The sequence below is a fragment of the Spinacia oleracea genome, chromosome 4, assembly GCF_020520425.1.
Source record: "Spinacia oleracea cultivar Varoflay chromosome 4, BTI_SOV_V1, whole genome shotgun sequence".
In the NCBI taxonomy this organism is placed as follows: Eukaryota; Viridiplantae; Streptophyta; class Magnoliopsida; order Caryophyllales; family Amaranthaceae; genus Spinacia; species Spinacia oleracea.
In genome coordinates this window covers 185,566,364-185,590,338 of record NC_079490.1, presented here as the reverse complement: position 1 = coordinate 185,590,338, position 23,975 = coordinate 185,566,364, and the positions used below count along the sequence as shown (strand labels likewise).

The following is a 23,975-nucleotide window of genomic DNA, read 5'->3' as shown; positions in this document are numbered from 1 at the left end:
GATAAGATATTAGATTTGGTAAATAAATCCTTCAGTTCATATTTAACTCATTTACAAAAAATAGTGATTACAAAAATACAGGTTTCATTCATATATGTGCCCGATAAGATATTAGATTTGCAAGGTATTACAAAAAATAGTGATCAAAGCATACAGATCAAGGTCTTGAATGTTTGATTAAAGGTACACTTGATCAAAAGGCGGGCTGGGTTCAGGCTGGGCCGCGTTAATAAAATCTGCCCGTTTTGTCGGGCTGGGGCAAGCTTCACGCCAACTTTTTTGCCCCAAATCCGCTATTTCGGGTAAAAAATTAGCGGGATTAATTTTCGGGCCATTTAATGGTTGTTTTACGTTGCCCAAAAGCCCACAATTTTTAAAAAAAAGTTTGGGCCCGACCCAAAAATCGGGCCAAAAATGTCTGCCCAAAACCCTGTATTTTCGGGTTGGGCCCATGTTGATCAACTCTAATTAAAGCTAATGTATAATTGAGCTTTTCATACTCAAAACATGACATTTCTTAAAAATTCAATGCAATACATTTATTCTAACTCTTTACAATGACTTTGAAAGACAAGATCAACATTGAAAGATTAAAAGCATCTGTTACACTTCTTCATTCACCATATAATAAGATTACAAGAGCATGAAACTTGTTTTACAATCTGGTTATGTCTTAAAAGGTAGCAATTCTACATTAATACAACAAATGGTGTTACTTGTTCATTCACCTGCCACTATTGTTACACGGAGCGAACGCCTGAGGTCTCGGTTCTAATTATCTAGTTTCTGCAACAGCCAATCTCACTGCAGACTTTTATTTGGCCTGCAACATATCTTGTTCAGCTGGATCTTTTCCTGCCATACGAGACTCTCGAAACTTAATACTTACTAAGTACTACATTTGACACAGAAATAATTCAGTTTATGTCAATCTTATACCTCAATCTTATCATCATCAAATCGAACCACAAAGATGCATCGACAACCCTTTATATCATGCAACATCCGTTGGATTTCCATCACATGTGCGTCAACATATACAGCATAATCCGGTCTTTCCTGAAAGCATCCATGAAGGCCAAAATTGATAAATTACTATGATAAATGATCATAATTAACACTCAACGGAGAGATAACTTGATTGAAAGTCCTCGCGTGTTCTCACGGCCCGTTTGGTAGCCAGTTATAAATGGTGTGAATGGGAATGCATTTGTATGTAAATTTGTAAGAAAATCAATATCCATTCCCATGGTAATGCTGGTTCACTCAAAATTACCTCTTTTTCTTTATAAATTTTCATTACCATTTGGGGAGTGATATTAGGTGGGAATGCAAATGTATGAAGAAAAACATCAACTTTGAGACAAAATTTCATTACCATGGACATCATGATGTTATTTTCTTGTCAAATAACACTTAGATTTATTCCAATTCCCACCATTTATTACCGGCTACCAAACGGGCCGTTAGTGTGCAGAAGTTGATCATTCTAAAAATCCCTCGAGGATAAATGGACCATTCTTAAAATCCTTGTAGGATAAATTGACCATTCTAAAAATCCTTGTAGGATAAATTGACCGTTCTAAGTCTATTTATGTTCCGTTTAGACAAATCACACAGGGAAATAACTGATTAAGTAGGAAATATTTTAGTCCTCAAATTCTTTAAAAAACGTTGTGCAAATTTGATATTGCAAGCATTGATAAAACCATAGAAGCATAGATGGTTAAGGGGTTAAGCTACTATTTAAACATCAAATGACAATCTTTTTTCAACTTCCAATCTTTTCAACATTATTTGTCACTTAACTTTTCAATACAGTATCACTTAGTTTATTAATACAGAGTAGTAATTTAACTAATGCAATATTACTTCCTTAGTTTTCAATCAAAGCAATAAACTAAGTCTCCTCAATCTGAATGTATAACTTCAGAATACACTTATCTTAGAATGGAAGGAGTACATTATAGCAGATCGTGGAATTTATGATAAAGACGCGTCTCAAATATACTCGTATAGTCGTATCCAAGAGTGAGAAAGTAAGAAAAACAGTAATACCTGGTAGCACAGCACAAGATCGCCAACCTTAATCTTATGGCACTCTGAAGGTTCTAGAGGGATTGATCGTTCACGTACTCTATTTTGTACGTTCGCCCATTCATCGTGGGAGATCCCAAAACCAGCAAATCTTACACGTACTTCCTGTTTTACATGAAAGGACATTAGTATCTGCATTGCTGAGAAATTTGTTCAGTTGCATGCACAAATACTTAAAAAAACAAGTGGTGATTTGAATGTACAAGGGTAGGGAGGATGAACGTCATACACGTCACAATCTCCAATTCATTGCAATCAAAGTAAGTAAAAATATCAGCAATTGTATTAGTTTGGTTTCTAATTAGCCCACCTCATCAATCAAACAAATCCCTTTGTGGAACAATGAAGCCCAAGCCAGCGCACCATGGAAGCAGAGTCGGATCATATATTTTCTTGCCTTTTCCAGCTTATTATTATTTAGCTATTTAAAGTTGTCAATGAAATCTTCCAAGAGTCAAGTCAACAAAAAAACAAACCAAAAAAACAAAAATCTTCCGGTTTTTTTTTTTTAGAACGACCAGCTGACTAGTGATGTCACAAATAAGTAGGTGCAGAAAATAATCGTGGTGTGCGTGAGGTGCTAGAGACCAGACAGCTCTATGCACTTCACTGATTAGAGAAATGTAAGCATCGTGCAATATAACAGTGAATGAAAGAAGCAGCTTAATTTCTCCAATTATTATTCATATATTTTGCTCTTGTTTTACTTTTCACTCTAAAATAATACGTAGTAATTTTATACCGTAAGTACAACAAGTTTCCACTCTGTCCAGCAACAATTTTGTCATTAGTTTCAAACAAGTTTAGATGCAATATCTTCTGCTATTCCGACAAAAGAACCATGCATCAATTTAAAAAATGATCTCCTCTCTATACAGCTGTGCGAAGCTTCAACCCTTATAGGCGACTAGTAATATGTTTCAGCACTATACTCCCTTCGTTTTTTAATTGTTTCACTTTGACTTTCACGTTTTCAATGTACAACTTTATCTCTTTTTTTTTTCTTTTTTTTTTTTGACAAAGGCTAACTAAAAATGTACAACTTTATTACCATAAATATTTCTAATTATCTATAGGAAAAACTGAAAAAATATTGAAAGTTGTTCTTTAGATAATACTTCGAATATAATATAATGAGACAAATCCGATAATATTTTACTCCATACATAGTAACATTTGTTTTTATATTAGTAAAAAAACATGGTCAAAGTAAGACATGTGAAAATTGCAAATGTCCATATGAAACAATTAGAAAACAGAGGAAGCAGAATTGAATAATTTACAGCAGTAATGTCAAGAACATAAGTGTTCAGCCCATAGTTATAAGTTATGACAACAAAAGGCCAGAAGGAGGATCTTACATAAACCACTACAGGCCGTCGACAATGTTAAGAGTTTGACGCTATGTTTGAGAATAATACCGACAACCTAGTCTCCCAACGAGGCGATAATTATAGAAGAAATGAACTACACTAAATCACTAAATGGGAATGGTGAATATCTAAACTACTTTCAGAACTAGGGTAATCGCTCCTATTCCGGAATATTGGTTTTATTTTTTATTTTTTATTTTTAAGGAAATGTTCCCATTCTGCAATTGAAGGTTTATGAATAAATGAAGTATGAGGTACTACCTATTGAATTCAGGGCTCACAAACAACAGACAGTAAGCACATTGTGAACAAGACACTTTATTTCGGAAGCCAGTAGCAAATAGCAAGGCACAAGAAATGCATCCAAATTGATCAAAAAGAACGAGATATGAAAGGAAAAGAGAAGAAGTAGGCCACTCTCTAACTCAGATATAGATGGGTATAGGGCCTATACCCATCTATATCGGAGTTAGTGAGTGGCCGGGTTAATTCTCAACCCGAACAGTTGGACCCGCTGGGTTAATCCGATCGACTATAGGCAGTTCCTAATCAGGCGTATGTTTTTGGAAGTTGATAATATTTTACACCCCTAAAGAAAGAGAAACAATTAAAGGAAGAAAATGAGTATAATATCCCTACATGATATAAAGAATAAAAGCATTAGAACAGTGCAATTGATACACACTTTGCCATTAGAGGTCCATAAGACAACTTGACACTTTTTTCATGTTGCCCCTAAGATATGTATGAATCAATCAGGCTATGTATTTTGACTTAACTTTCCTTCTAATGTATTACGTACTTGGTAACCAAGCTATTATAGATCAAACAGTTCATTGTGAAAGTATCATGTCAAATAGCAAACCAAAAGTAACAAATTGAGCCAAATCCAAAGGGTTTAACAAAGGGGAAAGAGTAACAAATAACTTGTACAAAGGGCATGCTATTATCCAAATGAAAGAAGCGGTGCACTAAAAAGCTTACAAGGTCCCCAGTAGATAGAACTCTGTAATTGAGAAACGTAGCAACATCATACCTGGCATGTAACGGAATATTAGCAAGGTATATTCATTTGTTTTCTTTTTCTAGCAGATTTACCCTACTGGTCAATCATAAAACAAAACTGTAACGGGACATTTGACCAAAAAGCCAAAGAACTAAGGCTGTGAAACAATTTAGTGAACTCGGTATAAATGTATAATGAAGTTAGTTCAGCTAATGTTAACAAATAAATTGAAAAAAAAAGAAGAAACAAGGCATTAGAGCCAAAAGAATGTAATACTAGTCATCTAAAATTTACATTTTTAGTTCAGTGATGAAATCATTGGTCAATTTTATGTATTTGGCTTATTGTTGTGCGTTTTGACGTTTGATTTATTATATTAGTTGGTGCCTCAAAAATCGTAAATCCTCCCTTGATTATAATTCATTCTCTATAGTCTATACTATAGAATTAAGCCAATACAAAAATGGCTACACTACAGGTTTGTTTCAACATCGTTCCAACATCATCCCACCACTACGCTCATCCAAAATCTCAATACCCTGGGTAGTAATAAATAATATAAACATTCTCCAAGAAATTTAAAATATTGTCAATCAAAAGGGAAGATGTTGCACACAATAAATGATTTTTAAACAGGTTTTTGCTCCATTAAACAGCACAAGGGTCTCGACAAGAATTAGTATCGGTAATAATATATGTAACTATGTCATGCAGATGAACTTATTCAGGTGAACTGCAAACTGTAGGTTTAGAGTTCATTTCAGTGTTCAGGGGGGAAAGCAGTATCAGACTTATGTTACTCCGACTCCTTGTTTTACCTCAAGTACCCGTATCGGATCCTCGACACTCAGACATGGGTATGGACACTCCGACACTTCATTTTGGTCTAAAATCAAGGAAATTTTCCACAATTTAGCCGTTTCGGACACTTGGACACGCACCCATGTCCAACGCTAGTACCCGAGTTTGAGCAACATATGAATCATGCCGAGTTTAATAAAACCAAACCTAAGATTTTCATTAAGTACTAAAGAAGTCAAATGTGTTGAATCTAACCTAAAAGTAAAAACGAAAATATAGTTCTTAGTGTTATGTGAATTCTATCTGCTCACCATGCATTATCCCTTGAAGACTTAGCCTCAAAAGCCAACTCTGAAATTTCTGAAGCTGTTCCACCTGTGTAAAATTCATTGTATTCAACAGGACATCAAAGAATCAAAAGTTGACACTACTGATACTAACCTTAGATGGCACAGTAAGTTCAATTTTTTATCCTTATTTACTACACGCGTAAATTCATGTCTTGTACACTTATGCTACCTTTAAGTATCATTGAAGACTCAGGCGCTTTTCTTTTCATAAACGTATTTGTAGAAGCGGATGGATCGCTTTGTTTATCTTGGAACCATCTGTGCACCTGTGAAAGTGTTGTAGAATTCATAAGAATGAACTATGCATGAATGCATGATTACCAAAAAAAGGATAAAGATAAGAAACAAAGTAATAGGAATTTGCCTGTTGCCAAATTATGGTTGGCTTTCCAATACGGCAAGTGGAGGAACTGCATAACAAGAAAGAAAATAACCAAATCCATATAACCTCTTCAAGGAAAAGATTGATAAAGTATCTGTGTCGAGTTAAAGTGCAAGAATGATCGAGCATGCGTTTATAGGGGTAGAAGTCTTGTCCACTTACCTAAAACTTGTTGCAAGATCTTGACAGAACTCTTGAGTCAATGCCTCTTTTGTTACTTGCCTGAATAAATTCTCCATCTCTGCAATCTGCAAAGTGAAAAAAATGAATCTGTTTAGCTTCCACAAAACAATGAAGCACAAGGAGAGATGCACAACACAAAATAAACGAATACCACAACCTCTGGTTCATCATTATCATTATCATTACCCCATTGCCTCAAAAAGGCTCCCGCAAGAAGCGGGGTAAGGGGGGTCGGGTGTACGCAACCTTACCCCTGCATTTGCAGAGAGGTTGTTTCCAATTGACCCAAAAGCGATAACGGGACGACAACTGGACGACCATCTTCTACTTCATGGAAAGGAAGCGAAGAGGTTTTAAGAGTCATTTTGATTTAGTCCATTACATCCTACAGCCAAAAGAACAAATGAATCTTTGGCTCCATCGGAAATAGACATATACCACAACCTCTGGTTAATAATACAAATTCGATAATCAAATCAACTTTCTTTATTTCCAAAACACTAACACATTATTGGTTAATCATACTCATTATTGAACTCTTAAACACTTATGGAAGTTATCATTGCCAAATATTTTGGGATGGAGGCACTAGTAGAATATTGAATGACAAAAATATGCAAATTTGATTTGGCAAGATAAGCTCAATGCTGAGACCTATTCCCTTACTTTTTTTACCCGTTCTCTTCATTGACTATGTAGTATATTCAACATTTTGTTGCAAAAAATTATGATCTACAAGAACTCAAAATTGAAGACATAGGATGCAGTTTTTTTTTTGTAGAACTAAATATGCTATTTTACCATAAAAAGATCTATATAATGACTCAGTGAGTGTCCGGTGCTGTTTATCAAGCTGCAGTTTTGTGGAAGCAGTCAATGCAGTGGCTAAGCAAATGCAAGGTGAAGTAAAAAGAATAACTGAAGAGGATGTTTAAGCCTACAGCAATATCAAATTTCCACACAACAACGCAGAGTAATAACTAATAAGCAATTTAAAGATTCCAACTGAATAGGTTACATTTGCAGAAACATTCTAGACACATGAACAACTGACACATAAACGCAGTTTGTGAAAAGAGAGAAAATCTCCTTTTTCTTCATTAATGTTTTCTTTTTCTGTTCTGTGGAAAAAGAGTAGGGTTGGTAATGGAAATAACTAGAAGATCCAGAACCACATTCATAAAATAGACCAAAAACATGATATATCATGGGCATCTAACACAAACTATTAAATGGTTTTTTCCAATCTGTATTTACGGTAACACTTTTTCGTTTTTTCTTTTGAGGCAATTCCTTATCTGGTTCTTTTTTTAGATAGGACAAGTTCTCCACTTAGTACACAAACTATTTTGCCTTTTATTTTCTCTTGGTATGTTACGGAACCTATCAGCCAACCATTCGCCAAACTCGAAATAAGATACCTAGTCTATGTTACTCAAACTCTCCATTCAAGTACCCGCATTGGATCTTCAACACTCTGACATGGATATTGACACTTGAACACCTCATTTGGGCCAATATCATGGAAAATTTGCACAAAAAATAGCCGAGTTGGACACTTAGAAAAATACACATTTCCAACATGATTACCTTAGTCCTAAAACATAGCACCTATTATGTAATACATAGGATAAGTAAGATGATTACTGATGCATAAAACAAGTTTAGGCTTCTAGCAACCGCGAGATACTGCTAATATTCAACAATGGCAAGGGTATCCCTCTAAATCAACTCATTGGCTGGTTGTAGAAAGGCTCATAAATAGCCCTTGTACTATGATATTGTGGTGTGATTTCTAGACATGCAAACAACCAACTTTACCTAGAGTGACAACTAGAGAAGGTATGATAATTGGAAACATAGATAATCGACATTTCGACCCATATAATATACAGTACTTTGCTACACCATTTTTCTCTTGCCCCTAATGAATTCATTGAATGTGGTAATTGATGCTCATAGACAATAAAAAGCATTAGATTCTCCACCCAATTCAGCAATTCACCAAAAAATTCTCAAAAAAAAAATAAAAAAAAATCACATACAAACCCTTAAGAAGGTAAAATCATTTTCACATGTTCAATAAGAAAATTTTCATCTTTGTATAAAAACTCTCTCAAAACCCACATAAAAATCACAGACAATAAAATCGCAAAAAAGAGGCAAAATTTACATAAATCAATAAGAACTTATCATAAAGATAGCAACATGAAATGGGTTTCTTCTACCCAACAAGTAATTAGATTAATTAATCAAGATAATGAAAATCAAATGTGACAAATAATGAAAGAGCAAATAAATTATTGCAATGAAAACAAAGAGAAAAACAGGAATTGGGTAATTAACCTCAGATTCAGAGAAAACAGGGGTCTCCAATAATTCCTGCAGCCAAGAAGCCTCCATTACCAACCTTGTGCAAATAATTCTCACTCTCAGTAGTCAGTAGCACTTGTTGTCTTTCTTCCTTTGTGCAAATGTGCATTAATAGACTTTATATTACGAAATTAATTTTAATTTCGATTTGTGGCCTTGTGTGAGGAATAATACGAGGGTATTTTAGGTTTTTCATATGTTTACTTGTGCTTGTAGTTAGTAAGAGCGTCTTTAATAGTAAGTAAATTGGTAAGTTGCTTTTATTTGCCGAATCAGATTTTCGAGGTACTATTTTTATGTGTATTTTGCTCCAATTGTTAGCAAATTGTTTGAATTTTTTAACGATTTTTAAAATTTATTTTTATTATTCAATTCACATGTTTATCGAATAAAAAACAATTATTTTCCGTTCTTTTTCCCAAGTTAGCTTTGTAGAGCTAATTTGCTTAACTTGAATAATTGTTCATATTTACTCTAATGATTGGCTAGTAGGCTAGTAGCTCAGAAGTTTATAAAAATTACAAACTAATCTCTATATGTAACCATTGAAGATGCTCTAAGGTGATTGTTCTAGCCATTTTTTTTAAGTAAGAAAAAATATGTTCCACAACCAAAATTTACAACTTAAAGGTTTTCTTTGGCAAGGCAAACCTTCTAAGAACCCCATATTCTAACCATTTCGCTTAACTAGAAATTTCAAGTTCGATCCTTAAACAAGGAGTGTAGCTGCAGTCGCATTTCCACTAATAACCGAAGTCCGAAGATGAATGAGCAACAAATAAGTAGGACTTTGAAATTTTGTAAATTTTTATACAAGGATATCAAATTTGAATTAAAAAAATCACACACTTGTGATCAAATGTTATTATTGATCAATGGGTTATGTGTATCGTTAATTCGTTATGATTGCATATTAATCGTACTATTGAACATAGTTTAATGAATTAGAAGTTCCCATTATTTAATTAAAAATAAAATCAAAACGGATTGGAATAAAAAAAAGGCAAATTTGCTAAAATGGACCTTTTATAACCCAAATTTTGCGAGAAATGACCTTATATATAACTTTTTTTTGTGAAATCACGCCTTAATGTAATTTTTTTTTTGCGATAAAGTATCTTATATAACTTTTTTTTGTGAAATCACACCTTAATGTAAATTTTTTTTAGCGAAAGACAACCAAAAGTAAGTTTTCAGCATTGACTGAGCTTTTCCGGCCATTGACTTGCACGTGAGAAACACGTGTGACTTTATTTTGTTAACCACACCCAATTTTCCTCCAAAATTCTAAGCTTTAAAACCTAAAGTTGAAAAAAAAAATCGAAATAAAATCAAGTCTGAAAATTTAAGATTCGGGTAAATCAGTTTCTTTAGTCAACGTAAGCCACACGTGTTCCTCACGTGCAAGTCAATGGCCGAAAAAGCTCGGTCAATGTCGGAAACTTCCCTTAGGTCCTTTCTCGCAAAAAATAAATTACATTAAGAGGTGATTTCACAAAAAATAAATATAAGGTTTTTTTCCGCAAAATTTGAGTTATAAATGGTCAATTTTTGCAAATTTGCCAAAAAAAAAATTGCATTCTTTCACTCCACTCTCTAACTCCGAGTCCATTTCCCAGTTCCATCCAATTGATTTCTCTCTCACCCGACTTCAATTAAATCCCAAAGTTTCCATCTTTAAAGAAAAATCTGGCAAATTTGTTGCACAAAAAAATGGGATTATTTGATCTTGAGAAAAACTTCGCATTTTATGGCGCATATCACAGCAACCCAGTTAATATTTTGATTCATATGTTGTTTGTTTGGCCACTTTTCTTCACTATTCTAATGCTATTGCACTTTGTACCCATGTTTTTTTTACCTAATTTTGCAGTATTTGTAACTCTAGCTTATTCAGTGTTCTATGTGGGTATGGATAAAAAAGCTGGATCTTTGGCTGCTCTTCTCTGTTTCCTCTGTTTGTTTGGAGCTTCTTCTTTTGCCAATCATCTTGGCTATTCTTTGACTTGGAAGGTAATTTATTTACTTCTTTAGCTATTAATGTTGGTTGATTTTGTTTGTTTATGAGATTTTGTAGCTTTTAATTGATGGTTTATATTGGGTTGACTTTTTCTTTTTGATTTTCTTGGTTGATTTATGCTTTTGTTAAGTGATGATTTGTAGACTGGATTTTGCAATTGTTAGTATTGATTCTGTATTGAGTTCATGATTTCTGTTGTGAAATTAGGCTGGAATTAGATTAGGGTTTTCCAAACATAGCTTTGGTTTGTAAGTCATTTGGCAGTAGCAGTAGTTACACTAAATTCTCAACCGGAAACTTTTGTGTAAGACCGCCTTACCAAAAAGACCACTTTAATTGCTTAACTAATTAGTTCTATTGCTTAACTAATTAGTTTCATTGCTTAACTAATTGATTTCAATGCTTAACTAATTGATTTCAATGCTTAACTAATTGATTTTAGTGCTTAACTTATACGACACCAAGGTAGTCTTTTGTGTAAGACCGCCTTATATAAAAGTTTGTAATTCTCAACTGATGAAGGAATTTTTTTTCATTACTAATTACTCTGTAATGTGTTTTAAGACGTGGCGATGAGTGAGAAAATCAAACAAAACACCTTTGGAAGTGAAGTCATTGTGAAGATGCATTACTTTTTCTTTTGGTAAGTAAGAGAATTTATTAGAATCAATAAAAAAAAAACACATACAAAAAGCAAACACTCATTTTACTGTAATCCTTGGTGATTGGTTGTAATTGATTATGTAAATATCTCTTAGTCATACGGAGTATTTACCTAAATTAGCACTACCTTATACGAATAAAGACTTACGGATTGTGCAATCAATCACCAATTATATACATATTCTAACAGAATCAAACCATTCCTTGTCGTGATGAGCGACCTTCTTACTCATTATACTTCTTATTCATTTTAGCTACCGTGTTCACACTAGCCACCTTAAACTCCCATAAGGTTTCATTCCTAGCACACCAAATCTCGTATACATTGGCAGCAACTACAACAGTAGCTACATGCTTCCGAAATTGAGACTTTGTAGTTCTCTTGTTTATCCATCGAAGAAGAACAGAGAAGTTAATTAGTAGTTACAACATTAATCTGCAACCAACCTTTAACTTCTTGAATGATTTGTTTGTTGTATTCACAGTTGAAAAGAGGGTGTTTGCGCGACTCCACCTCCTTATCACAAATAGTACATAGATCATAGTCGCTAACCTGAAGGTGGTGCAACCTTTGTCTTGTCTAAAACCTCCCAAACATAGCCACCCACAAAAATGAACTAATGTTTAGGAACAAGAACAGAAAATCTGCACCACAACATTTTACACCACTGCACTCTTTGCCCTTGCCCATTTAGATATTCATGCCCTGATATCCATCCATTACCTGATAACATCAAGCTCAAGTCATGTTTATCCTTGCAAACGTGATTGCACATAAGTTGGTTACTATCTATGTTACTCGGACTCTTCGTTTTACCTCCGGTACCCGTGTCGGATGGACATGGGTATGGACACTCCGACACTTCATTTTGGTCTAAAATTAAGGGAAATTTCCACAATTTAGCCGTGTCGGACACTTGGACACGTACCCGTACCCGACACTCGTACCCGAGTCTGAGTAACATAGGTTACTATAATACTATGAACATTTTCAAGTTGCACACATGTTTACTCTTTTTTTAGTTTTTGGCCTTTGAGGGTTATGACCAAATGATCAGTGAATATTGACATATTGTGGTCTGAATTTCTTTAGCTATATTATCTTGGTCATTTTTGTTGTTACTTTTGTTTGCTGAATGATAATTCATATAGATTTCCTTTATTGGATCTTTTAATGTGGTTTCATTTTCGTACTGAGTTTAGTACAACACTGTTTGGGCTGAGATTAGTTCATAGTAGAGTTCCATAACAGCTACGAGCCAATCGTTTGTAGGCCTTCAACATTTCATTCTGTGATCATATTTTACCCGAGATGACAGATTGACAGCTTTTCAATCCCATTTTAGCTTATTTATCGTGTCAATAGTTTTTTTTATATTATCTGAGGTTGAACTAGGTTTAGACAGGATCTAATCTCTTTCTTTTTCTTCTGTTTGCAACATAAAGTTTCATTCTTTGTGCATTATCTACTACTAAGACCTGTAATTCCACTAGAGAATTTGTTGATATTCTTGCATATTTTCAATACAGTTTGTTCAATGTGTCGTTCTTTCTGTTTTTGTTTTGTTACTACTGGCGTTGGGCAGTGAGTTTACTGTGGGAGAGGGGTTATAATACTTTGTATATGTTGTAGCGCCAACCTAGACATTGCTTGGAAACACCTTGCTGGAGTAAACGGTTTAACCTTTGTCTATTGATATTTTAGTTCCAATATCATTATCATTTTGGTGATATTTTAGTTCCAATATCATTATCATTTTGGTGATAAAACAGTGAATATCATTATCATTTTGGTGAGATTTTAGTTCCAATGAACAGGGGTTCTAAAAAAAGTTATAAGCATTCAGGAAATTTCCAGTATTAGCTGTTGGTTGATCGAAGCTAATAGAAACGCTCTCGATTGACTGAACCATGAAAATCTCTTTTGATCATCTTGTTTTCTCTGAATTTGATTCTTTGTTGATCAAATCAAATTAAGTATTATCAATCAAACATAACTTAACTGTGTTCTCAACTGCTAAATAATGAAACTGCAGCAAAATGCTATTCCCGCTTCCTTCATCGCCCAAGATATGGTTTATGCACCCGGGTGCACAATGCTCACTGTGCACCCTGTTTTTCAATGAACATATAGTTCAAATACAAAGAACATATAGTCAATGAACATATAGTTCAAATCCATAGAACATATAATTTAAATAATTCACTAGTATATGTACATTGAAATCATTATCAATGTTCTTTAGATTTTCAATAAATGTTCAACAGGGTGCACAGTGAGCTGCTCACGGGTATATAATCCAAATTGCGTTCATCGCCTGCCTAGTGATTTCTAGGTTTGCTCTTCACCTACCCTTGCCTTCAAAACTTGCATCATTATCTTATTATCATCAGCTTTAATAAGTTCCTGTGTTATTTTTGGCTTGCTTTAATGCTCGATTTTTCAGATGTGGTATTTGTTTCCTGCTTTTGTCTTTGTTCAAACATACGTTATAAATAGCTCAATATTCAGTAGCATTCTTTCTTGAGCATAGTAATTTGTTATAGGAAAGGTCAAAAACTTAATTACTTTAGAGGAAAGTCAAATTAGGTAACAATATTTGATTGTACGTACACAAACAATTAGGAGTCAATTTGCTTTCTCCTTGAACTTGTGCTCAATGAGAAATACAAATTTGTAGCTTCCATTCTGTTTGGTTACATAACTCTCAGTGGCAACTTCAATGGCAGGTATGCCCTCTTGATTGAATCATATTCGAGTTGTTTGATGAAACCTATCACCATATTTTGAGAATGAAACTTAGATGCTTGCCTTTGAACTTTTTGTAGCGTATTTGTACAACTTTGGACAAAAATTGTACTCCCTCCGTCCCGGAATACTTGAACCGGTTTGACCAGCACAGAGTTTAATACAAAGTAATTTACTTATTATTTAATTAGATAGTAGTTGATAGTGGAGTATTTTTAATATAGATAGGGATATGTGTCAACTTTTAAAAGAAATAAGAGGGGTAAGGGGAGGGTGCATGAGACCACAAAATGACATGTGAAGTGGGGTAGACCATTTATATAAACGGTGCAAGTAATCCGGGACGACTTTATAAGGCAAGCGGTGCAAGTATTCCGAGACGGAGGGAGTAATGTTTTCTCAACCAACTTTTCTGATGAAGGAGATCAATGTTAAGCTGCATATTGACCTATAACATGGGGTCATCCAAGTTTATTCTTATAGTTAGTCTATGCCTAATAGTCCTACTTCAGAACACCTCTGACAAAATGTCTATCACGATCTGAAAATGCACTTTTGTCGAGCATATCTTTAATTTTACCTTGCAACTCGGATGCATATTCCATTCCAAAACATCTGTATATAATTCTTTATCAATTGACATGATTATGAAGAATGGCAGGGTAAACTGAAAATCTTACATATGGTCTGAAAACTGTTCTTTTCATTTTTTTATATATCACTTCATATTTTTTTTGGATATAAAGTTAGCTTCAATTACTGATGTGTATGCTGTAACTCTTTATGTTTCAATATTCAGGTTGTTTTGGCAGCTCAATTGTTTGGTTGGACTGCACAGTTCTTGGGTCACGGAATATTCGAGGTGATAAAAACTCTGATATCCTGATCTTATAATTACCAAATTTCCGAATTAATTTTTTTTTTTGTCTTGTGTTCTTGACAGAAACGCGCTCCTGCTCTTTTGGACAATCTCGTACAAGCCTTCTTAATGGGTCCTTATTTCGTGTTACTCGAGGTAAACAGCTAACATCCTTTACAAAACCTCTCTAATCTGCACATAAGAGCAATTTCAATGGTTAGCTACAAGGTGGTGCATGTAGCTAAATTTACCGCGTCAAATTTCTAGGTACAATGTTTTTAAGCTACAAAGTTTCCCATTGGTTAGCTACGGTACTTTGTACTACCTACGTCTCATAAAGTTCTTTACAGTTACTATTTGCATGGACTCCAATGCAAGATTTAACTACTAATATATATTCAATTTCATGTGTGAAAAAATTATAAAAAGTTGATATTCTGAAAATGAATAACGAGACCAATCTAACAAGATCTTACATGTAACATTTCGATGTATATAGTGGGAATTTACAGTCAAAATTTTCATACTTTGGACACATTTTCAAAAGCGTAAAGAACTTTCTGAAACTGAGGTAGTAGCTCCTTATAATATTTTATTAAATATACAATTTCATTTATTTTTATATTTTTTCTACTGTTTTTGGTGAGCTATCTGCTCTAAATAGCTACAAGATCTTAGTAGTTGTTTATGTCATTAATGTACTAATAGTTGGCTACATGCTCGCATGTTTTTATTTTTGTGAGCAGGTTCTTTTTTTAACCATTGGGATTGCTCTAATGTGAATTTTCTTCCTAATAATCAAAGGAAAGTTGCTTAACATTGAATATCGACTATATATTACTTACATAAAAGATTTGATTATCTTCTTGCAGGCTCTTCAGCAATTCTTCGGGTATGAACCATATCCAGGATTTGAGTCAAAGGTGAAAGATATGGTGCAAGCTGAAATTAAAGTATGGCAAGAGATCAAGAAACATAAGAAATCATCCTAATTAAGCTTTTGAATTCACAATTATCTAAAAGTGTGAACAACATGATATTCAATTGATTGTCTTTATACACTTGTATTGTACATATTTCTAACTGTCAAATCAATCCAAACAAAGTTCACCTGGAAACGTAACAAGAAAGGAAACACTGGCTCTGTTTTGTTCACTTTATTTCCATTTCTTTCAGGAAAAGTAAGTTCAGAAAAATTAAGGGTTACTAATTACTCCCTCCGTTTCGAAATAATATGGACACGTTGATTTTAGACACTATTTACAAATTTTAATTTGACTATCATTTGTGATTTATGAGTAACTAAAAATATAGTCGTGTGGGGTCTTGTTTGATTCGTTTTGATATGTACTTTCGGAAAATTAACTTTTTATAATTTTTACGGATACAAAAATAGAGATATTGATATCAAAACATTTACATTGGCAAACGTAAAAAGGTAAACTGCCCTCATTATTTGGAAACGGAGGGAGTATATTTTATAACTAAATAAGTTATGTTAAGCTTTAATAAGTTTAGAAAAATTAATTGAAAATCAGGTGAAAACATCCGTAATTTGGAGATTCAAATTCATTCGATATTATATCCAATTGTTAGTGCAAACATAATTTTTTTTTTTTCATAGCGCAATTACATTACAAATTACAAATGGAAAAGGGGAGATTCGTACATGTGATTGTACACATGCAGGCCTTATAATTAAATATCACAAAGAAAAGCACAAGAAGGAATTATAGATAATAAGATAGTTTGCAGTAAAAATGGAGCAAAAACTGAAAAGAGATGGTGAAAATTATGGCAAAAAGAGCTTGTTGTTGTAGCGAAATATTGTTGCCTCTTTTCTCTTGGTAGTGTAATTCTGTATTTTTCGTACTTAAAATTGGAGGAGAACAAAGGAAAGCCAATGATATACAATCTTTATTTTGTAATGTATATATTGGTTTCCCTATCACTTGTTTGTATCGTCCTCCACTCCAAGCCTGTCAAAATAAATACACAAATTCATACAAATATTAATACGGATATTTCATGAAATACCCCCGAGGTTTAAGTTAATTCACCAGGTACCCTCGTTGTTTCAGTAATCTACCAGGTACCCCTCAGGTTTCATTTTCTCGCATGACTTAACCCTGCCGTTAAGTGGCCGTTAGAAACTTTTTTTCACCAGGTACCCTCGTAATTTATTTCACCAGGTACCCCTGAGGTTTTTTAGATTTTCACCAGGTGCCCTTGTGCTTTATGGTAATTTCACCAGATACCCCTGCTCACCAACGGCTAGTTTTTTTAAAAAAAACTAGCCGTTGGTAATCCTTCTCTATTTAAAGGGGGAGCCGCTGCAACTCTTCACTACAAATTTCTGTTCTTCCCCTTAACCAACTCATATTTTTCCTAATTCCCAACTCACCTTCAAATGAGCTCATATTCTCAATCCCAATCTTCTTCTACAACGTATGAATCCTCATACGTTTTAGTTCCAAACAAAACATGCAACATATGTGGGAAAAAATTTGCAATAAGAAGTTCTGAAACAATGAAAAATCCTCAAAGACTATATTACAAGTGTGACTTATGTGACAACTTCAAGTGGTGCAAGGGAAGCATTGAGCAACCACTGCCAATCAGAAACAACAGAGGTAGCACAAAGGAAGGAGAAATTGAAGAAAACAGAAGCTTGGATGAAGAAATTCACCAAATGAAGAAGAAACTCAAGCAGCAAAAGAAATTAATGCATGGAACTATCAAAATTGGCATTGTAATGTTTTTTATTCTAGTATTTGTAATGAGAAAGTGAATGATGACATTTCATCAATAATATGATATTTCATTTCCGAATTAAGTAGCTTTACAAAAGTGTGCCCCCGACACGCAAAAACTTTAAGTGTAGCTCTACAAAAACTTGCTCCCATTGGAAAAAGATATACATGATAAGTTTAGCAAAAAGTTATGCATAAATCACAAAATCAAGTACGCTTCCTTTTTCCCTTACTTGATGCATTACGTTGTTGCTGTGAACTGGAAGCACCTTGATCTCCCCCTTGCTGTGAACCAGCTACACCAGAACCAGCTGCACCAGCTGCACCAGCAGAACCAAAAGCACCACCACCACCAGCAGCAGCAGCAGCAGCCTTCTTTTGCTTTGCAGTGGCCCCACCTCTGCATGTCCTTGCATTGTGTCCCACCTCCTTGCACTTACCACACCTCACAGTGCTATTTCTCTTTCCCCTTTTTGGATCATGTTTACCTCTTTTTCTCAGGTTAGGGGGTCTACCTGATGCCCTCTTCATGGGTGGTGGGAGGATAATAGGAAGGTCAAAAGAAAGCCATTGGGTTGGGTCAGGCATGGGGTGTATGTGCTCTGAGTAAGTTAACTTGTATGCTTGCCCTTTGAAGTAGTGAGACACAAAATCAGTAGCCTCAAGTCTTTGGTGGTAAATAACCCTAAGGCCATGTCTGCAAGGTATGCCAGATATTTGCCATACTCCACAACCACAAGTCCTTGCATCAAACTTAATAGGGTATTTGACAGCCCCCTCTTTCACTTCATATTCCCCTCCCCCAGCAATTGTTACAGAACAAAACCTGGTGAAACTAGCCGTTGGTGAGCAGGGGTATCTGGTGAAATTACCATAAAGCACAAGGGCACCTGGTGAAAATCTAAAAAACCTCAGGGGTACCTGGTGAAATAAATTACGAGGGTACCTGGTGAAAAAAAGTTTCTAACGGCCACTTAACGGCAGGGTTAAGTCATGCGAGAAAATGAAACCTGAGGGGTACCTGGTAGATTACTGAAACAACGAGGGTACCTGGTGAATTAACTTAAACCTCGGGGGTATTTCATGAAATATCCGATATTAATATATACTCTAATAAAACAATAAAACAAAAGTTCGTGTAAAGGTTGGTAATTAATTCTACTTTGTAAAAGAGTTAATACATAGTAATTTCGAGTGTGAAATTGCATATGAGTAATTCAAAAGACATAAATGAAGATATATTAGTATGCCTTCATATAAGATTCGCCTTAGCAAACTAGCTTTTGAGACGTTCAATGAACGGACGATTATATAGGGATTGTTAAGCCGTATTTTAAAGTGCTAATTATATTGATAGTTTGTGATTTTAGTGGGAATATATGATTTATATAGAGGTGAAATTTGAAAGTTGAAAATATATAAATTAGATGGTGAATTAATATTGAGTGTTAAAGCGGGAGATGAAGTGCATGACGTTGAATGAATATATAAATTAAATAGTAAATTGATGTTAAAGGAGGAAGATCAAGTGGAAGGGGTGTTGAAGATGTAAAATAAATACTTCGTATAACAAACAACAAAATTAAAAATTAGAAAGAAAAAAATGGATGAAAGATGGAGGTGACACGTGTGGATGAAAGATGCAGGTGACACGTGTCGTCTAACAATCAATGGTCTTCCTTTTTAAATACTAGGTATAGAGGTATAGATGAATCCCTAACCTACTATGGACATTTTTTGACTTGTTTTGACTTATTTCAGACAATATAAGTTCAGATAAATGCAGATAAATTCAAAAAAAATATGTTTACTTCAAACAAAATAAAAAAAATTCAGATAAAATAAGTTCTGATATATTAATATTAGGCTATGTTCTGTTCGACTTATTTTGACTTATTTTAGACAAAATAAGTTCAGTTAAGTTCAGATATGTTCAGATAAGTTCAATTAAGTTCAGATAAGTTCAGTTAAGTTCAGATAAGTTCAAATAATATAAGTTCAGCACTAATAAGTTTTTTTATAAGTTTATTTCAGATAAAATAAGTTATTTTCAGATAATATAAGTTTAATCAAAATAAGTCCAATAGAACGAATTCTTAGTTCAGATAAGTTAACGTTGATTCAGATAAGATTATATAAGTGCAGATAAGTTCAAAGATTCGAGGTGGAAGATAATGGATCATGGTTTTGCAGATGAAACCACATTAGTAGCTTTGTTTAAATGGTAAGTAGTACAAGTCATATGAATATGAATAATGAATAATTATATTGTAATGAAATGATTAGGCCTTAAGGTAGTTCAAAGAGCCAAGGTGGAAGCACACAAAAAAGTTAACAGCCCAAAAAAGCTAATTAAGCTAATAATTAATTTAAGCAATGCAATAACCTTAAGTCATGATTATTATCTAAGGGACACGAGGGGCCTTTCATGTCTAAAATTATGGATCATGATAACAATACAACGGGTGTATTATAAGAAGTAATACTTTTGATCCTCTGTTCTTTTTCAGCTGGTTAATACTTCTCCCGTTCTATAAAGGATGCATCATTTCTATTTTCACGTATTCCAAAATGCTTTTTTGATCACGAATATCTCTAATTGCGTGTAAGTAAAAATTATAAAAAATTAATATTTGGAATCCTCACATTGATACAAATTTAACTAGATCTCACTTGACTATGTTTGTTTTTACATAATGTGAAAGAATAATAGTCAAAATTAGTTAATGAATAGTGTCCAAACGAGAAACGATGCATCTATTGCGGAACGGAGGAATTATGTGTCTACTAGGAAGAATGAAGGAAGTAGTAAAACATACTAATATCTTAAATTAACTACTACCTCCGTTTTGAAATAATAGGGAAATTTTGACTTTTGAGACTATTCACAAATTTCAATTTGACTATCATTTGTGATTTATGGAATTATGGGTAAGGAAAAATATAGTCGTGGGGGGTCTTATTTGATTCGTCACGATATGTATTTTCGGAATATCAACTTTTTATAAATTTTACGAATACAAAATTAGAGATATTAATGTCCAAATATTTACATCGACAAGCATGAAAAGGTAAATTATCCCCATTATTTCGAAACGGAGGAAGTACATGGTTAAAAGTCACATCCTTGCAAACAGGGGTAGAGCTAGTGCTGACTTGTGAGCGTGTGGAGTCATTTGAACCAACTTAAAATGTACTCCGTGGAATTTTGGCAGTTTTTACAAAAAAATCAAGAAATTTCTAATTTTTTACGTACTACTACATCTGTTTCAAAAAAATCTTTTCGTTTCAGTCTGTTTCATAATGTTCTTTACATTTTATTTTATTCTATTTTTTAATATAAAATTACTACCTTACCTCTTACCCACAATATTTACCATTTTCTATTCACTTTCTCTTACTTTAATCATTTTTTTACTTACGTCCACCCACATTTTTACACATTTCTCTTACTTTATCCATATTTTATTACATTCAACCAACTTTCCTACTGTTATCTTAATATTTGTGCAAATAGTAACTATAAAGATCTTTCTGAAACAGAGATTTACCTGTATTTGATCTCCAGCTGTGACAATCAAAGCATTATGTAATGGAGTGAAAGAAATCCAGCCTTTCTTGGAGTAGACATGAAACTCAGAAGATCCATCACAAACATGCAATGATAATGCATGGGAATAATCTGACCCTTTGATCATCATCCTGATGACGTCATATCGAAGGGATCTAAGGCATTCATCAGCTGCCACGTCATGGGGATGCTTGTAGATGTGGCATACACAATCTTTAGAACTATTATTTTGTCCTTCGTCTTTTGGTACATTAAGGTAGTTTTCATTCAAGATCATCATAATTTCCTTGGCAATCTTCTCAATTGCCAATGCTAAAGTCTCCATTTTGTTACTGCAATTATTGTAAAATTTTCATTAGCTTTTTATACTAATTAGCTCATGTATCAATTATTAACGACTCATTTGGTAGTGTAATTAATGATAAACCTCAATAACAAAGGGTCAATTTCCGTGTAATTTTGGCGTGAAAGTTCATAACAAACACAATTAATATATATTTATAGGGCTAGTTTGGTTGACATTCTCATACATGAGAAATTTTATTTCCTAGGAAGTAAATAGCAAAGTACTACGTAGTTGTTTGGTTGACATGAGCATAGGAAATAGAACTCCATAGGAAGTTCTACTTTCCCAAAATGGGTGAAGTTACTTACCTAGTCCCCCTTAGTTAAGTAGAACTTCTCATGGGAATTCAAACTTCCTATGCTCAACCAAACAAGAGCACTCAATTCCTAGAAAGTTACAACACATGAGAATTGCAAATACAAGGGAAATATAACTTCCCAAGCAATGGCGGATCTTAGGTATGGCTGGGGTGGGCCTGGGCCCCCGGTCGAAAAATTTTGTAGTGTATTTTCAGTTACGGCCCCCCTAAAATTTGTGTATAATTGTATAATTACATAGTATATTGCTTAACTTTTTTCTACCGGCCCCCCTCATAAAATCGTTCAAGGTCCGCCACTGTTCCCAAGTGCAACCAAACATCACCATAGTAATGCAACTTATCCTCTATGTACGTACAATGTTTATTTCACTCTTAACATTTTTGTAACCAATCATTACCACTTCGATTCATAGATGATGATGTTGAGTGGCAGCAAAATTTTAAGTAGAAAACGAGTAATTTTATAAAGTAAAAGATAACACAAATTTACAACAGATATTAGATACTGTAATATGACAACAGACCCTCAGTGTTTGTCACTTGATCAAGACCTCATCGATATAAATATTAGATGTTGCAATATACATCGATCAACATTTGTGATAAAACCGTACTTGGAGAAAAAATACACTACAATTTTAAAAGTATAAAACCAAATATTTTCATTTATGTCCTATTCGATATGTGTTGTAACATAATACCCGTATTATTAGTCTTATATATGCACGTGATGCTTGCGAATATAAGAAATATATTTGTGTTATTACATCTAATTCTGAAATAACATGTAAAAAATATAATATAAATGTGATACGTGCGAATATAAGAAACAGATAAGTTAGATAGAGCCGAACAAATATAAACAGATTGATTAAAATGGTAAGAATTTATTCAAGAGGTTAGATCGATTAAAATGCTTCTTTGAGCTTTTCCTATTAGGTAGGTTGTCATTATATTCTCTATTTTATAAATATAAATGCAAAAGGAACACCAAAAATAAATTTACTAAAATAACCTCAACTCTTTTCGATCGAGGTTGTTTAAAAGGGTTAAACAAAAATTGCTAACCGACAAAAATAGAGATTTACCGTTATTACCTGAATTTTGAAAATTTGATAGGCCAAATTCCCTCCATTTTCAACATAAAACCAGAGCTCCTACCCCAAACAAACTCCTCACTCATCTCACTAACAACCTCTTCTTCTTCTTCCCCGCTCACCTGATCCTCAAACCCAAACTCCATTTCCGGCGATCTCGCCGCCATTCTCTTCTCCTCCGCCGCCATTCTAAACACCCGCCCCGCCCGCCTGACCACCGTCCTAATCAACTCCGGCGGAATCCCATGATTGATCACCTGAAAACACCCGATTTCCGATAAAGAATCTCGGATCTGTAAAACTAAATCATCACTTCTGAATTCCAATGCCTGAAAATCAATCTCTGGAATTTCCCTGAACGGTTTTTGTTTTGGGAAGATTCGATTAGGGAGAATGAGGTTAGGGACTCGGAGACTCTGCTCAAGAAACTCCGTCAACACCTCGTCGTTTGCCACAGAGGAGGCACGGCGGCTTGAAGCGGTCGGAGATGGTGGCGGGGCAGGGAAATCGAAGTTGTTTGCTTCTTTCAATTGGTGGTTTTCTTGGAATTGTAGTAGGGAATTTAAGGGTGAGTTTATTGGCATTTTTTTTTAATTGAATATGTAAAGAATTGAAGAAGGTAAAGCTAGTGTTTTTTTTGAAATAGGCTAGAAATAAAATCATCATATGATTTATAAATTTACATGACATTCCATTTTTTATTTTTTTATGGGTTGTTGTTTTAGACAGCAATGATGAAAATGTCCCAAACATTAATCAATAATTATGCTTTTATTTTTTCTTGGGTTACTTTAGTAAAATATTTTTGAAATGTTAATTAGAAAATAATAACAATTGGGTATGCTTTTGTTATTCATCAAAGCTTTACAGCTTAGTTTTGTTCAATTGTGGGGTATAAAAGGATTAATTTGGAAGCATAAGGGTTTCAATCGGAGTTGGGGCCAAAGAGCTACACTTTTCCTTTTTCCATCTATCAATAGTTCAATACTAGTGTTTATGTACGTGATGGTGTGTGACGATGTTTTTTGTTTGA

The 23,975-nt window shown here is 34.0% G+C and overlaps 3 protein-coding genes across 4 annotated transcripts; 1 reads left to right on the top strand and 2 right to left on the bottom strand.

The window, feature by feature from the left end:
* Nucleotides 1-558: 558 nt before the first annotated feature.
* Nucleotides 559-8,676, bottom strand: LOC110792898 (protein SAWADEE HOMEODOMAIN HOMOLOG 1). Of its 2 annotated transcripts, XM_021997719.2 has the most exons (10): nt 8,539-8,676; nt 6,172-6,257; nt 5,992-6,037; nt 5,797-5,893; nt 5,589-5,652; nt 4,455-4,506; nt 2,408-2,518; nt 2,059-2,202; nt 940-1,059; nt 559-855 (listed from the first exon to the last, which is right to left on the bottom strand). In XM_021997719.2, exons 1-10 carry the CDS (start codon nt 8,593-8,595, stop codon nt 802-804), a joined length of 831 nt encoding a protein of 276 aa, XP_021853411.1. In that variant the 5' UTR covers nt 8,596-8,676; the 3' UTR covers nt 559-801. The 2 variants fall into 2 exon arrangements, with proteins under 2 accessions (XP_021853411.1, XP_021853412.1); XM_021997720.2 differs by lacking the exon at nt 2,408-2,518.
* A 1,454-nt stretch (nt 8,677-10,130) lies between these two features.
* On the top strand, nt 10,131-16,011 carry LOC110792900 (2-hydroxy-palmitic acid dioxygenase MPO1). The gene is made up of 4 exons (XM_021997721.2): nt 10,131-10,578; nt 14,797-14,859; nt 14,941-15,012; nt 15,729-16,011. Exons 1-4 carry the CDS (start codon nt 10,279-10,281, stop codon nt 15,846-15,848), a joined length of 555 nt encoding a protein of 184 aa, XP_021853413.1. The 5' UTR covers nt 10,131-10,278; the 3' UTR covers nt 15,849-16,011.
* An 867-nt stretch (nt 16,012-16,878) lies between these two features.
* LOC110779052 (jasmonate-induced oxygenase 1) lies at nt 16,879-23,678 on the bottom strand. Its single transcript, XM_056843267.1, has 3 exons — nt 22,943-23,678; nt 21,161-21,512; nt 16,879-18,530 (listed from the first exon to the last, which is right to left on the bottom strand). Exons 1-3 carry the CDS (start codon nt 23,524-23,526, stop codon nt 17,817-17,819), a joined length of 1,650 nt encoding a protein of 549 aa, XP_056699245.1. The 5' UTR covers nt 23,527-23,678; the 3' UTR covers nt 16,879-17,816.
* Between the last annotated feature and the right edge of the window lie 297 nt (nt 23,679-23,975).

Excerpts from the sequence above, each read along its gene's own strand:
- LOC110792898 (XM_021997719.2), bottom strand. The coding sequence starts at position 8,595 with ATGGAGGCTTCTTGGCTGCAGGAATTATTGGAGACCCCTGTTTTCTCT. Across the intron at positions 2,519-4,454 it reads TTCTATCTACTGGGGACCTT|CTAAATAATAATAAGCTGGA; the intron begins GTAAGCTTTTTA and ends AACTTTAAATAG. Across the intron at positions 856-939 it reads TTGATGATGATAAGATTGAG|GAAAAGATCCAGCTGAACAA; the intron begins GTATAAGATTGA and ends CTCGTATGGCAG.
- LOC110779052 (XM_056843267.1), bottom strand. The coding sequence starts at position 23,526 with ATGCCAATAAACTCACCCTTAAATTCCCTACTACAATTCCAAGAAAAC. Across the intron at positions 21,513-22,942 it reads ATCAAATTTTCAAAATTCAG|TAACAAAATGGAGACTTTAG; the intron begins GTAATAACGGTA and ends CAATAATTGCAG. Across the intron at positions 18,531-21,160 it reads CAGCTGGAGATCAAATACAG|GTACCCCTGAGGTTTTTTAG; the intron begins GTAAATCTCTGT and ends TTATTTCACCAG.
- LOC110792900 (XM_021997721.2), top strand. The coding sequence starts at position 10,279 with ATGGGATTATTTGATCTTGAGAAAAACTTCGCATTTTATGGCGCATAT. Across the intron at positions 10,579-14,796 it reads GCTATTCTTTGACTTGGAAG|GTTGTTTTGGCAGCTCAATT; the intron begins GTAATTTATTTA and ends TTCAATATTCAG. Across the intron at positions 15,013-15,728 it reads CTTATTTCGTGTTACTCGAG|GCTCTTCAGCAATTCTTCGG; the intron begins GTAAACAGCTAA and ends ATCTTCTTGCAG.